Source organism: Ochlerotatus camptorhynchus, unplaced genomic scaffold (genome assembly GCF_037179485.1).
Source record: "Ochlerotatus camptorhynchus isolate MF236.1 unplaced genomic scaffold, CSIRO-AGI_Acam_v1.1 ptg000244l, whole genome shotgun sequence".
In the NCBI taxonomy this organism is placed as follows: Eukaryota; Metazoa; Arthropoda; class Insecta; order Diptera; family Culicidae; genus Ochlerotatus; species Ochlerotatus camptorhynchus.
In genome coordinates, this window is record NW_027040734.1 from 2,516,112 (window position 1) to 2,532,956 (window position 16,845).

The window sequence follows — 16,845 nt, forward strand, 5'->3', positions numbered from 1 at the left end:
TTGAACTTTAGTTTAATTAATGTATCACCCCGCTCAAACACGCCCCTTTTGGACGGTGACTCTGTGTCATTCGCCATCGTTGCCATCACGATCGTTGGCATTATCAAAATCATCACTGCAGCATTGTTGTGATAGTCTGTAAACATGCGTGACACTATCATTACTTAGAAGAGCGAATATGGCAAGCTCGGTAAATGTCATAGTTGAGTGTTACGAAAATAATTTCTTACATTTTGAAAATAGCAAAATAGTAGCTTTCCCCCGATATTGCATGTGGCATGTTATTTTAATGAAAGTCGTTTTTCTACTTACAGTATTCATTTGACTGTTCCTGCAAAAAAGAAGAAATAGTAGAAGACCAACGGATACAGCCCAGTTTGCCAATTATATTGCAGAAAAGAAACAGGGTGGGTACATGCAGAGTTTTTTTTTTAAATTAAGACATGATCATTTCACCACTATTATACACTTTCAACATGTACATATGAATGAAATACGGTTAGTAGCAAGAAGCTACTGACTAGAATTTCTATTACAAAATATAAAAAAAAAGTGACAACTGACCACCTCTACGCCATTTTCCGCAGCCAAACCAACCTGTAGAGCACCAGAAATGAATCTATGCGTGGTTGGAGCCGGGGTGGTCGGACTGACCACGGCGTTGGAGTTGCAGCGTGAATTTCGCAACGCAAACATCACCATCCTGGCGGATCGCTTCGAGCAGGATACGTGCAGCGATGTGGCGGCCGGACTGTTTCGACCAGGAACGAGCTTTTCCGGGCCGACTGAGGAAATTACCAGGTACGGTAGAATAGTTGGCACAGGTACTGGGTACACACCGCAGCAAATGACAGGAATGTATGGAAAATGGCAATAACAACCGGAGAACACGGCATGTTCCGGTGTAAAGGAAACTGGATCGTGCTAGGTTGGCTATAAAGCGCCACTAATGGGTATCCTGACGGGCTATGTGAGAATTGAGTTTTGTGCAGGTTGATGGCTGGGGAAGAATAATTCAATTTCTGTTTTTAAAGCAAAATGGAGTTTTCAGAGAAATTTTGGGAGAGCTACATTATGGAGTCGCGTGGTTTCCCAAACATCCGTGAGCTATTGATTTTTCAATTGAAAGGAAATTATCTTTCAGTTCATCGTACAGTTATTGGTACACCATTGAACTTGATTGAGTGTCACACGTGATTGGCCGGAGGATACGCCAAGATGTGGTGTAGCCAATTCACAACTCAGTCTAAATTGATTTCGATGGTATTCCTGCCTGAGGCCAGCGCAGCCGTCGGTCGTCGGTGTAGGTTCATCTACATCTCTTTTCATCGAAATGCGAACCCGACTGAAATCGACGTGGCGTGATTGGCTCTAATCGGTTTATTTTCGATTTACACCGCCTCCAAGTGCCGGGTTGTCCTTTGGAGTGTTCATTTTGTGTTCTTCTTCTTCGTTTACCCGGAATGTGAACGGAATGGTTGGGTGGATGGGTGGTTGGATAGCTTGTGGAACGTATGGTAGAGATGGCAATCGATAAATATGCCTCTTGTCATGTAGGAGATGGAGCCTTGTTCGGTTGGGTCTTCGGAGCGGTATGGAGTAAGGCCAACGTTTATCGAGTGTGGGTTTCGGGATATGCGGCGGTGCGGTGCTTGGAAACCCATAACATAGCACAGCTGTAAAAGAAACGTTATATGATCTCGTTTGTCATAAAATGCTCTGGCATGTTGTTCGGTTTGCTGCTTTAATGGGACTGCAAGGTGGCGTATTTTCTTACTTATAGCGCAGGGCGCTTGGGATCACAGAACCTTTCGTGCAGCACTGTAACAGATGCGCTTATGCTTCGGACTGCTACCATACTACATAATTTACCACATATTTGCCAATGTCATACTAGTATTGGTCGAGAATATAATGAACAGTGAAAATAACCATATTTCAGCAAGATTACTATGGCATGCAAACGAGAATGAAACGTTGGCATTTTTAGCTTGAAGGAAAATTTTATTTGTGCCTGTTTTTAATTTGCCGCCCTTTGCTCAGTAAGGGTATGCGATATGAGATTTTTTAAAGTCGATAAGAAACGAAACGCAGTAAACATATTCCGCGAAATTCACGAAACGAAATTTCCGAAAAAATGCAAACACGAAAACGAAAAGTTACTTTTGTGGCGGAATTCTGCGGAATCAATCAAAATTTCAACTACTTTTATTGTTAATAACAGTGATGGCATAATTATATTTTTTTGCTCTCTTGCGCTCTCAATATCACGCATGATATTGGAACAAAATATCATGCTTAATATTGATTTACAAGCTCATTTGATATTGCAAGACTACCCGAGTTGAATAAAATATCAAACCAATAGCAAATTTTGATACTAAAAATATGAATTCTAAAGAACTCATTTTTCTATTGGTAAAGTGTCAACAATAATATTGCCAATTCAGAGAAAAATGAGCATTTGGCGTCAGATTTGACAACCAAAATTGAAAATCGTCACTGACAGTCAATGCCAATGAAACTTCGAAGCAGTGAACCAAAACTATTCGCAGAAGGCCATGTCCTCATGACAACGCGAAACGCATCACAAAACAATAAAAAATCAAATCAAGCATAACTTTTCAAAAGGACGTATGTAACATTGGATATGAAATTAGAAACATTGGATAGCAATGTCTATATGAGATTATTAAATGCTATTTAAAAGTTAATGCTATTTTTTTTAAATCTGTTTGTGCTATTAGTTGGATAAAGGGATTGCGTTTAAGAGAATTGTGAAAAATTTCGAGTTTTGCAAACACGGACAATACTTTTGATAAAACAAAATCATACACCTTTTACTTGTGTACTACTCACATACACCCTGATTGATTCGTCGGTATCACACCTTGATTGTTACATACACCCTGCATGATTCGTCTATTTGACAGAAGGGTTTTCACATACGTCGAATCAGATACACCGGTTTTTGTTTTGCAGTGAAGATACGTCGGCAGCTCTAAAAGCATTGAGGAATTGTCGGTTGGTTGATTAATTTACATAACTACTCAGAGTTGCGTAATAATCGATGTTAAAAGCGGAGATGAGAAGGTCACTGCATTATCTGCTGTCAGATGTTAAACGTTTTGTGTTTTTCGTATTCAGAAAGCGCTAGTCAGAATGGTATGTGAAGCAAGGTTGCAAAGACTCATTTCAGCTAAAATAATGTTTTTCGGAATAATAAAACCAAAAGATGGTATGATGGCATGTTTTACTTGTAACTTAAAAGAAGAGGTTACAAAGTATGCGTTGGAAACATAAAACCTGTAAATTTTGCTTTCTATGAGTCACAATCAGCGATTTGCTGATCGCTGAGTGAGTGAGTGAGTGAGTGAGTGAGTTTGTGAAAAATCGCTGATTGTGACTCTCATGAAGTGAAATAAACAGGTTTAATATGTCAAACACATTCTTTGCAACCTCTTCTTGTATCCTACCAATTCAAAATTTGATCATGGCATCTAATTATTTCATAATTTAAAAAAACATTGTTTTAGCTGAAATGAGTATTTGCAACCTTGATGTGAAGTTCAATATTAAAGTAAAGATTAAAGTGCAATTTCATTAGAATACTTTTGAAATAATAAACATCTTGCTCCCGGAAATACAAAAACAAACATACAAACTTGACGTATTTGCAGATTGATAGTGGTTGCTTTGTTTTTTTCACATACGACGCTTCACTGTGAGCGTATCTGCAGTTTTTATGTTATCATCAAATTTTAACAGTTGAGTCATGTTGACAATAAAAGGGTGTATCAACACCATTTTAAAAACAATGAAAGAACGTCACATAGGGCGTTTATTAAATATATTTTCCATAATGTATTACAATTTCAAACCTTGTTTTTCATTAACTCGTTGGAAAAGCATGTATTTTATATTCGGTTAGATGCACAATATCGATTTGTTTATTTTTGCGACTTACGTCCTTTTGAAAAGTTATGCTTGAAATGAAAGTTCGGATTCAAAATCACAGAAAACTGTAGTTTGTACGAATTTATAGCATAGATTGAAGAAAATAAAGAGTAAAACAATTTAAATAAAAAGTGATGCGGCAATCCAGCCGCCAGCCGTTCAACCAATCATGCCATCAAATATACCGGAAGTTCATCCTGCATTCTAGCCTGCAATCGAATCCAATTAGGTAAACCGGTCAAATGTTTATAGCGATCCGGCTATATTCATCACATTTAAAGCCGTCAACCAAGTCTAGCGGGTCAGCCAAAAATAGTTCATTTGTTCTTAATCGTGCCATTAGTAAACGATATTTGTTACTCTTAACAATCTGAAATTCATCCATGGTAAAATGATATTCGGGACAAACAGAGGTCTTAGACATCAGCAGAACCTTACCAGCCACCTTACCCTTACGCTGGGCTTAGGCTAGGCAAGTCAGTTAAATTCAATTGGCTTGAAAAGTTGAGCCTGGTTCAACTTTTTTCAATTCAAGTGAGTTGATCAAGTCAGTTGAATGGCATGGTTTACACGTTCGATTCGCGTTCAAGTCAGTTGAATTCAACTGATCAATTGACTTGCCCTGTCTTAACCCAGCTTTAGGGTAGGACATGCGGCTTAAGAATCAGACATAATTGATTCGGTTGGGATTAGTTATCTATCTTCTATATATATAAAAATGAATTTCTGTCTGTCTGTCTGTCTGTCTGTCTGTCTGTCTGTCCGTCTGACCCTTATAGACTCGGAAACTACTGAACCGATTGGCGTGAAAATTTGTATACAGGGGTTTTTGGGGCCGTGGAAGGTTCTTATGATGGTTCGAGACCCCTCCCCCTTCTGTAAGGGGGGGCTCCCATACAAATGAAACAGAAATTTCTGCATAACTCGAGAACTAATCAAGCAAATGGAACCAAATTAGGCATGTGGGGGCGAGTGTGGGGGTATAAGGAGATAATCATAGGCGGTAGCCCCTTAGATAATAGGGGGGGGGGGGCTACGTACAATATAGCATGCTTTTTTTTTAATCGGCGCATAAACTCAAGGTAATATTGAATCCCGAGCAAGACCGGGCACACTCAGCTAGTGTTAAATATTGCGGAGTCTACAATTAATTTAATAATATGTTTTTGTGTCAGTGTTTGGAATGCATGACAGCTACGGTTGTTTCTTCTGCCTCTTTCTGAAAATTCAATGAATGCTAAGATTTCTGTGATCTGACAATATCAGAAAACCTATGGGTTAGTAACTGAGTTATAGCGAAGTAAGTTATTGGTATATCTCATGAATAAAAGAGTTTTTGAGCTTCACACTTCACTCAGACTCAGTATCATATTAAGCTATTATAGAAATATAAAAATTAAAAAAAGCTACATTACGGATTGAACCCAGGTTTGCGTGACTGTCTCGTGTGCAAGTCACTTAGCTATATTTTATTGTTGACGGTAGGAGGAAAAAGGGACAACAGTTTCTTCGGTTATACATGGTTATACCACAGACAAACAGACATAACATTCACAATCACATTCATCGCAAATAAGGTTTTAGTAGGGAATGTGCTTGAATTTGTCATGGTGGCGCCACTGAAGCGTTAAACAAGCCACCACATTTCAAACTTATCAGTGATGCCAGTTCTTTTTAGGTCAATTTAGTAGATGTCAGCTCTTGAAAATGATAAGTGGCCAAGGCATCTCACATCTGTCGAATACAGAAAAATAGTTGCTGAATATTAGATCCAAACTGCTCCAATCCAGAAGGTCCCGAAAAAAAAACGTGCTTAACTTTTTGGCTCAGCTCTGGTACTATCTTCGGTCCCAAGCTAATCGATTCACCCCTCGAAACATAAGAAAATCCACTAACCCCTCATTTTATCTGTCAAACTTTCATACCGAATCAAAACAAACATAGTGTAGAACTGGAATGGGGCACGTTAGGTTAATCAAGTAGTGAGCCAATTTAAAATCGTTAGTTTCGTATTGATTGTTGATATTACGCTGTACGATGTACACAGATTTTGAGACAAAATCGTTTGGATGACTGTAACAGTTATTGATGGTCAATACATCAACATGAATATCATTGATTGATACATATTATATTTGTTTACGGGGTACGAAAGTGACCCCGTTGGCTTCGTACCACTCCGGGACAACATTTGAATAGTGGCTCGAAGCTAGATCCGGCCAGAAGATCGTAGGGCCCTCGTGTTGCTTCAACAGAAGAAACAGACGCTTCTGTAGACACTCCTAGAGATAGTTCTCCCCGTTTACAGTCCCGGTAGTCACGAACGGCCCACTCCATTTTCCACATGAGCGATCGGTTGCCAAATTGGCAAACTTTGAAATTTTCTGCTTCCTTACTTCCTCCGGAACATCAAACTTGTGCTGGGCAGTGAAGAACAGCAGCCCCAGAAACTGCCGGAAGTCCGCCTTGACGTAAGTCTCATCATCCATGATGAGACAATGAGGCTTCGTCAGCAGCTGGGTGTACAGTTTTCGGGCCCGTGACTTTCCCACCGTTGTATTTTGCCGTTCGTCACGATTTGGAGCCTTCTGCACTTTGTACGTATGCAGTCCCTCCCGGTCCTTGGCTCTCTGAACGAAAGACTTGGTCAGATTCAATTTTTTGGCCACAACCCTGACCGAAGCATTGGGATTCCGCTTAAAAGCTTTCACGACACGCTTGTGATCCTGATCACTAATAGAACATCCATTCTGACCGCATTTCTCCTTCCGTTCGATGCTAAGAGTTTCGTAGTAACGTTTAATCACACGACTCATCGTTGACTGTACGATTCCGAGTTGTTTTCCGATGTCCCGATGAGAGAGTTGATGATTTTCCAGGTGCTTCCACAACATCAATTCACGGCGTTGCTTTACAGATGACGCCATTTTTTCCAACGAAAAGCTGACAGCGATAAAAGTACAGTGTAAACAATACACTCTAAACTACTTCACCCAAATTTTCAGGAGAAAATACCCAATGGGTAATTTTCTACAGCGTTTTTTCCGTGATGCAATTTGATGTGGGACACTCTTTAGTGATGCACTACCACGTTTGAAAAATTGTTTTCAGCAAAATAACAATCGCACTAAACAAACAAAACAAATCCCTTAAAAAAGTCTGAGCTTCTGTTAAATATCTCCTACGGATCCGTATTTCTACGAAATTCAATCAAACCGACATCACTCTGACTTGCATCTGTTTTGTTCTTATTCAACACAGCTTGACAGACCGAGAGAAAAGCAACTAGTGAAAAATTGCATGAACGAAGGATGCTGCGATTGCAAACCAATGCTTGGGAATGTGCATGATAGAGGGTGCTAGCATAGAGGTAACTCTAAGTCTAGTAGGTCCTGAAGAAACGTGCTCCACTTTTTGGCTCAGCGGTCCCAAGCTAATCGATTCACCCCTCGAAACATAGGAAAATCCACTAACCCCTCATTTTATCTGTCAAACTTTCATAGCGAATCAAAACAAACGTTGTGTAGTACTAGAATTTCGAGTAGAATGGGATATGTTAATCGATTTGCTTGGGACCAATAGGCTAGTCAAGTAGTGAGCCAATTTAAAATCGTTAGTTTCGTATTGATTGTTGGTGCTAGTGTGCATGCAAAATCGCTTGACGATGTTGTAGAAGAATTTCCTTCTAAGAGATATGTCTGTTTGTCTGTGATTATACTTTTCAAAGACGAAAATAAAGCAGATCGTGAGTCGCGTGAACTTTTCATAAAGGGGGATTTTCAAAATGTTATAATATGTCTCAATTTGTTATGGATAAATATTACCGTCAGCGTACACATTTTGCTATCATATCTCTTAGAGCCATTGGTTTGTTGTTCAATAAATTGAATCAATAGCATATTAACAGCTCATTTTTTATCATAACAAAATTTGTTATTTTTAAATATTTATGTTTGTTTTCAAAATATCATAACAATAGCAAATTATGCTCTTAAACTAGAATAAGCTTATAACATACTGTAGTACACAACTTACCAAAACATAATAAGATATTGATAGTAACATTGGATTTAATTATGGTTAGCGGCTTTGCAGTCAATTTTAATTGTTTATGAGAAAGTTTGAGGATACTGAGAGGTAAGCACATATCATCGATAAGAGACGTGTGTGTAAGAAAATTTGCGAATGATCAGTAAGCAAAATCGGTAGCGATCCCGGTGGCGACCTCACCGTCGACGATAACAACTACTCTTGAGAAGAATTTGTTATAGATTTATCGAAACAAATCTGAATGAGCGTTAGCGTTATCGTCAGTGTAGATTGGATACTACACGCTAACTTGAAAGTACTCATTAATGAGTAAAAAAAGACCCATTTTGAAGAAAAGTGGCTTAACTCATTAATGATTAAACAATTTTACCCATTAATGAGTATCTGTTACCCATTAATGATTAACAATTACTCATTAATGGATAACAGATACTCGTTAATGGGTAAAAAATTTACTCATTTAATGAGTTAAGCCACTTTTCTTCAAAATGGGTCTTTTTCAACCATTAATGGGTACTTTCAAGTTAGCGTATAATGACACTCACGTCTCTTTTGAAATTCTCAGTCAGACTGCTTTCAGGAAACATTGATTCCACTTTAAACAAGAATACCAAAAGCATGACTGTTGCTATGCCCAGCCACGCCCATCTTTGCCGTAACTAGGGATGGGGAAGGAAATGTTGATGTAGTGCTTACTTCTAGATAGAGCTGGAATTAGGGCGTAACAGCCTTTGTAAACAATGACTTCTTTCGTTGTTTTCTAGGAATTCAAAGCACACCTACACAAACCAACATATCCATCGGGCAGGAGAAGTCTTCCTCTACTGGATGGTGATGTCGATTTGTCGATGACTTTCGAGAAATAATCGAGAGAAGCCATTGTTTACAAAAGCTGCCCTAATTCCAGCACTATCTAGACTTAACGAGAGGTCACTGACTTACCCTCATAAGTGCTACGAAGTTGGAGAATTAGGACAGGATTCACCTCAAGCTGGCGATGCGACCGACTATCGAAAGAGTATATTCATGTTATTTAGTGTTTGTGCATTTTAAGATTCATGGTTACCGAGAGGTAAGGAATAGTTTCAATGTAATAATGATTCAAACATTTCAACTTATGGTTATTACGGTGCTTTATACTCTCGAAACCCGATTTATTCTGTTGTGGAAGAGCTTAGGAGTAAACCCATGATTTTCTGCTCAGTATGCCAAAACGATCCCATCAGGGTCATTGAGCATCTCAATACCATTTTGTTCTTTTTAGTAATAGCGACATTGGGTAGAAAAAATGTTTCGAAATTTCATCAGTATTGATATTATTAATTAAATGTGCACGAAATTCCGTTTTGAAGAGAAATAAAGGGAACAACTTGATACATCGTATACCCTTAACAAGCTAACGGAGTATAATTGGTTTGATTACGATACGGTACGGTAATTTTTAAAATCCAGAATATTCTGTAATCGATTAATTTTTATTTAAATATAATTTTGTTGTAATGGGAATTCATCTAGTAGCGTCGTTCTTCTGAGTGAGGACAGAAAGAAGTTGGTATCGATCCGAAGCCAAATAGTTTTTTTAAAGAACTAAATCTTTCCTTGAACGTAATCAAAGAAAACTTAACCATCTCAGATATTAAATGTTCGTATGCAACACAATGTTACAACAGATACAACAACCTCCCTTTACTTTGAATCCCTAACACACTCTGGTTGAAACCCGTTTAAACATCTAACCCACAGCAGCGAGAAGCAAACTAGCTAGCCTTAAACAGTATCACTTTGTCGTTCACCTGCTCCGTCAATCTACTAGTCGTTCCGTGTTCTCAATAGAACCCAGCGTGCACTGTGTCTAGCCCAGAGTGGCAATCCATCAACATATCAAGCTTACCTCTAGTCTATTTATTCATGTAAAATATCAGCCAGCATCTACATAAAGGAGGAACCACACAAATGCATGTACATATTCAAAAAAAAAATGCAAGAACCCTACGGAAAACCACTCTCGGTTTTCCCGTGCACACATATTTTTATTGGGTGTTTATAATCTGTAAATATAGGCACGGAAATATAAACAGCGGCTCTAAAAATAGACGGGTGTGGTCGGCACAGACAGAACAGAACGAAGCCGTCTCTATTCCCGTCCAATGTCGCCACACCACACCGCGTGGCGCATATGACGACGATACCCGCTGTCGTTGGTGGGTAAATAGAAAAGAGCGATCCAAAAAATCGCATAACGTTATATTTGCCCGCACGGCAACCACTGCGAGGAAGCCATAAATTACGTAACGAGCACAAATGTATGCAAATGAGATGAATTGGTGCCACACGTAGAGGTGCATAGGACGTCAGTTCCTGCACGCAGGTTCTTTTGCGATAGTCGGGAAAATCCGCAAGGACGATGGCAGCTAGTGGATAGATACTTTGTATCATAACAACGTAACGGAACCATCTCAGTTCCATATGATGTCCGACGTGACTGGTGAGTGTAATGTGATAAGTGCTAATTATGCAGAACAAGAGCGATTACGTGAGCAGGACACAACTGTACGGTTTAATTAGGTTCCATGGGTATATTCCATACGGACATGCTGAACAACTTGGTGACTGACTAGTTGATGCATTTCATACCTTTAAAAAAAATCCATTTCAATTTAGTGCAAATTTACGTGAAATGCTGCTTAAATTGACAACACTGTATGCAACATTCATGTCCTTGCTTATCTCGTCGGATATCATGTAAGCAAAATATAGCCTAGCTTTGCATCATCTTTTCTAGGCTTCATATTTGAAAAAAGATGCTCTGGTTCAAAATGGACGCGAAAATAATTCTGCTGTCAAATTGCTCGTATAAATATTATACTTTGACTATATGTTTAGTATTACTTCTGCGTGAAGTCAACGATTAACATAGTTGAAGATGCTAATTACAAATAACAGACTAAAGTGGTAATTTTTATACGATAGATGAAGAGGAGAAAGTATAGAATTTATAGTTCCGTTTAGAGTATGGCAGTGTGAAAATTACATAATATTATAAAATTATAGAGAGTAGACAGCGAGCTTAGGACAACTTTTAGGAAAGTACAAATCGGTTTTATCATCTCTCTTTACCAAACTCCCCCTTTGGAGAGGGGTGGTGAGGGGTGAAATTTTCGGGTTTTAGAATTTTGACAGAAGTTATTAATGTATCGAAACTCAAAAGTCTGGGCTTTTCTGAAGTTTCAGAACTTCTTGAAAGCTCCTGCAGCTAGTGAGGATCCGCAATCAAAATCTTTAAGCATCCCTGAAGTTCCGGGAAAGTTGAAAAAAGGAGGAAGAATCATTCGAGCGAAGGCTGAAGAAGCTTCCAACGGAAGTCGAAATAAGTTTCCGAGAGGAGTCGAAAAATAATTTACGATATAAGGTGAAAGAAATTTCCAGGGGAAAGTTGGAAGAAAATTCAGGAAGTTAAATAATGCTTAAAAAGTATTCCCGATTCCCCCATCGACTGTTTATTGATTTATGGGTAGCCAAAAACGGTGAGGAAATTGAAACATTAGTCGAAGAGTATCCATGAGACATTTTTAAAGATGATTTTTTTTTTTAATTTTAAATGCTACATTTTTTTTAGATATTCAAAAAGATACAAGTCTCTCACAATAACTTTCTCCAAAATTCGAGCGCGGGCAGGCAATAGTCATTTTGATTATTTAAAAAAAATCGGTATAAAACCTCAAAAATCGGTATTCTGAGAAACCTTTGTCTTTTCTTTTTGTCTTTATTATAGAGATTTTTAGCGATATGACTAGTTCATCTCTTAGAAACCTTATTTGTATATCGGTATCGTAAAACGGTATAAATACCGATAAATCGGTATATCTGGCAACGCTGCTGTGGACTCACGCAATGGGCTTGTCAACGGGAAGCCAACGTGTATACTGTCAAACGGGAGCCAAACTTTCGGTAGCCATAAAAGTAGATACTCTTCTTATCCATTGCCAAATATTGTTATCTCATAGAAATCAACCATTATTTTTCTTAACATATTTTAAATTGTAAGCTCAACAGCAGAAACTAACAAGCTACGCGACGAGAGCATATAAACCAGCACAGTTTTTATGGCCCAACTGGGTTTACAATCACAATAAAACATACGTTAGTGAGAAAGGTTCATGAACAAACTTTATTCGACTCATGCAGGCTCGAGCACTCCTGACTCAGAGTTTTTGGCAGGATTAAACTGAGAAATAGTAAAACCAATTTTACACTTGGCTTGCAAAATAAAATTGATTGACTCCGCAGTACCCTGCTGTATACCAACTTCAACTCTGCATTTTGACGTAGGATTACGTCTTTCGGCAACAAATCGGGGGTGCAATTTCAAAAAATCAAAATCGACCGCGTTACGAAAAGTGGTCAGGTTTTGACCACTTATAACTCTATTAATAGCGGATGGATTTTAATTCTAAACAAGCCAATCGATTGGAAATTTTTCTACAAATCTTCTACAATCAACATTTTGTCAATTTTCAATAGGTTACCATTGAAAATTCACTAATATCCCCGTAACGTGGGTAGATCACCTTTTCGTGGTACGTTACGGGATGTAAGATCTACCACCGATTCCTAGTCCTAACTTCTTCAAACTAGGGGAACAGGATTTTTCAGTAATCAAAGGAACACATCTTAGTCCTTGTTACTTTTTATGCCTTGTTGATAGTGATAAGTCCTCGGGTTGCCTGGACCGAGGATGATCTTGAAACAATGGAAAAAATGAGTTAGTTAGTCTTCATCTATGTGATTCCTAATCTTCTAATCGTTGTTCCCTAGTTTGAAGTGGTTAAGACTAGGGTTCTGATGCATGGTCATTATCGGTGTCATAGCTTGTTTTTGTTGTTAAGGAATCCAATTTTGACTGACAAAGGGGCGCGCCTTTGGAGGGTGTTCCAACTCCGAAGGGTATAAATAGCGGAACCTTTCAGTTAGAATCGATTCCTTGCGATGAAGGCAAGAATGACAACTGTATCAAAACCGAATACTTCATCATTTCTCAATAGTGATGGAGTAATACGACATGCACTAAACTAAGGACACGGGATATACTACAATAGATCAAATTACTGGTCGCAGTGGTGTTATGTCCCGAACAGAGGAAAAAAAAAATATCCAACTGTTGCAATGCTGATCAAAATTATCACCGATTGCCTGCAAAAAACGTGATTTCCCTAACACAGTCGCCGAATATTGATACCGAGCACGTAATCCTACGTCCAAGCTACGGTCGTGTCTTGGATGCAACCTCTTACTTTTTTATATCCGAATACCGCAGGTTAGTAATGATCTGGTTCCCTATCAATTTGAGCACATGGAAAATGCCGTCATGTATTCTACTTATCCAGTGCTTTCAAGTAGTTATTCTGGCCCTATAATCACAAGCCCAAGTTCTTGAGACTCAGAAGTCAGGGAGCCTTTTTTGCTTTCTTTTGCCATTTCAAGTTAAGTGTATTTTTTTATTCTAGTTCGCTCAATCAAGTTAGCTTTACGGAGCCGATAATTCATTGTTTATTGTTTGTATCAGCATTCACTTAATTTTATGACTAGTAGGTACATTTTGAAAAGATAGGATCAGGGGAGGAGCTTGGGAGTGGGGTTTCTTTGTCTCATCAGAGCGTTGTCGCCAGTATGAACGGTAGTGCGATTCTAGATTCGTCTGGAGTTCAACCAGCTATGGTGACCAGTGGGCGACGATGAGACTCATCGATACGGAGGGATAAGACAAACCTAAACTAATAAAGAGAAGTTTCTTTTTATGGCTTCCTCAGTCTAGGGTAATCCAAACGGTCAGTCATAACTGATCGTTTGGATTAACCTAGACTGAGAAAGCCATAAAAAAGAAATCTCCCTACATAGGTACCAGTCGAACAACATATTAAAACAAATAAAGAGAGACAAAAGACAAAGGAATTAAATTCTTAGACATTTACATTTGCAAAAACACTTTAAGAGTGTGTTGATAATGAAAACAAATCACAGAAATAGAAGCATTTACACTGAACCAAAACATCGTCCTGGGATCGTACATAGCTCGAAAAAGTAGTGCAAATTTTTATACCATATGATGCACATAAATGGAGCGTCATATGCCATACAATATTACATTATAGATCATATAAAGTTATGAGTCATTTAATGAAATATTACAATTTTGGAGAACTTTGAGATTTGGGCGTAATTTCTTTTGTAAACCAATACGTCAATCGCCGATTTCTTGCGAATAAAAGCTCAATTTCACGAACAAACTATATAAATGATAGAGAAATCATTTCTATGCCTGATTGTGTTATTAGTTTGCTAGATAGAGATTTTATTCGCGGGAAATCAGCGATTGACGTGTTTGTTTACAAAAGCAATTACGCCCTTATCTCGAAGTTCTCCGGAATTATTGTATGCTACCTTCTATTTTTATTAGCAATATATCTTGCAAGTTGGTAGATTTCGTGTGTGTGTGATTATTGCCTTACTTGGAGCACTAAGCTATTAGAAAGCATCCATTAGGTATGGGCAAAACGTGGCGAAAGGAGGAAGGGGGTTGATTTTCCTTTAATTTAGCGTGAAGTAGTCCCTTATTGGATGATTTTAAGATGATCGATCAGTCGATTAATCTACTGTTGATTTATCCAATAGCCGGTTAATCCAATTCTTGAGGATAACAACCACCTACACCACCGGTATCACGCGTTCAGACCAGGTTATGGAAGCGGAATCTACTTCACCGGCCTCTGGAAGACGTTCTCCTGGACGTGATGGAAAATAATCTCCTCGTCGATGTCGCGTCGATGGGCCTAGCAAAAGCTTACATCCATGCTTGGACACCCCGGGTCATTCAGCAGTTAGGCGATCGGGATCTGGATGGTCTCACCCTACATTTCATTAGAAATTTTCTCCGTGGCCGGACCTTCCGCTCCTCAATGCGGGCGGAAGAGACACTATCCCTGTCAACCACATATAGGTGCACCGTAGCTCACATGGTTCTAACTTTTTTGGACAATCTGACACTTTTGGGCATACTGACAGCGGTAAAACTGACGGAGGTACTACAGAACAAAACAGCTTACTTTTTCACACTTGCATCGCAGTGCTGAATGCTAGAAAGAGTAGTCTGTTGAAGTAGTTCTAACCCCTATATTCATCATATTGATGTGAGCAACGACGAAATTCTTGATTGCAGCCCCCGTGGGAGTCCCACTAGCCAGTGCTGCAAAATCTAGACAATACACGGTGATATTGACAATTCTGCATTGGTCACTCATTTGAGCTAACAGTCATCGTCAAGGCAAACTATGTCAATAGTCAATGGTTCGTCTCTAAAACACAATTACATGGAGCCGTTAAGGTGAACAAGCCCCTACGTTCTGAAATGTGACACAGAATGCCCAAAATTACACTTCTTTCATACACCAGGTGAATCTTTGTTATTGACAATGGATATGATTTTGACGAAGTTTTTTTGAGAATCAAGTCTGTCAGTGAAACTATGTGAAATTTGTTTTTGTCAAGAATCACGCGAAAGTCTGTCAATGACAAATTTTACCAGTGATTCCAGCACGACAAACGTTCCAGAGGCGTGAAAGTAAATCGAGTTTTGATTGCAAAAAGGTATGAAAATTGAGTTCACAGAGCTGTTGGAACTTGTTCATCATGCGTGTTATTTAGAAAAATTGGATGAGATCAATAAATCACTTTCAAATTTTATTTACTGCAACTATTAATTTCGCAAACCTCTTGTTTTTGAATCCGGAAGTGACTTTATAGTACCATCATCCATTTGATATGTTGATGTATGCATGCAGGTCTTATTGTGTGTGAAAGCGGCCTCAGAATGCACGTGGATGAGCAGTCATCCTTGACATAGGTCACTGGATCTACAATAGAGGAATGGAGCTATCACCTTCCATCGTCAGGGCTAAAAATGTTTGTGTCCATCAAAATGTTATATAGATATAGCCACCTATCTTCCGGACAAGTACTAGTGCAGTACAAGTACAAGGCTAGTGGGAGATGGATTGTGCATGACCGATCCCACCTTTTGCCTACTTTCCGTTTCTTCTAAAATGATTTTTACCTTCTAAATTCCGAATGTAATAGCGAATTCGTTTATTATCGGGGTTGGAACCAGTTCCAACCTAGTGCGAAACCGAACTTTTTGTCAGTGCGAACCTCAACCTGAGCTAGGTTTTAAAAACAAACGAGCAAACTGACGTTTGTCAGAAAACAAGCAGACCCAATCTTGATACCCGATCCAGGTTGGAACTGAATAATAAACGAATTCGCTATAAGTTTCATGGAAATGTCAATTCATTGGATTTTTTTCAGCATCGATTGTATATTTAGTAGTTATTTTTGAGCATTGAGTGTCAAAGATCCGTAAATTAATCTTGAAATTATCTGAACAGTAAACTTGCAGACAGATTTCTTCCGTAATACCACAGCCGTTTGGTTGATGTTAGAGTGAAGTCATACACAATTGACTGTAAATGACACCTCTGTCATCAAATTAAACGGTAATATTTCCATCAACATTCATAAATTTAAATCCCATTTTGCCACCTATTTTCTATCCACTCTTCGAGGCAATATTCACGCAAGACCGTCATCAAACCAATTAAAACTGAATTTGTAAAAAAAAAACCATTTCACCACTGGGATTTCAATTATGCAGTGTTTTACTGCAAAGTCGACCGTTCTGTTTACATCGCCGCACTTTCCATCTCTGTACATATACCTTTGCATGCTGCTGGCATCACATGGCTTCAACTATGTCAGAATAGTGCACTCTACAGCTAAAGTTACAAC

At 38.7% G+C, this 16,845-nt stretch overlaps 1 protein-coding gene across 1 annotated transcript in view; it reads left to right on the plus strand.

Moving 5' to 3' along the window:
• Window positions 1-591: 591 nt before the first annotated feature.
• Daao1 (D-amino acid oxidase 1) overlaps window positions 592-16,845 on the plus strand; it is a 46,343-nt gene continuing 30,089 nt past the window's right edge. The window contains exon 1 of the mRNA XM_065226118.1: window positions 592-801. Coding sequence (XP_065082190.1) covers window positions 614-801 — 188 coding nt within the window. The 5' untranslated portion in view covers window positions 592-613. The remainder of the gene's footprint in view (window positions 802-16,845) is intronic.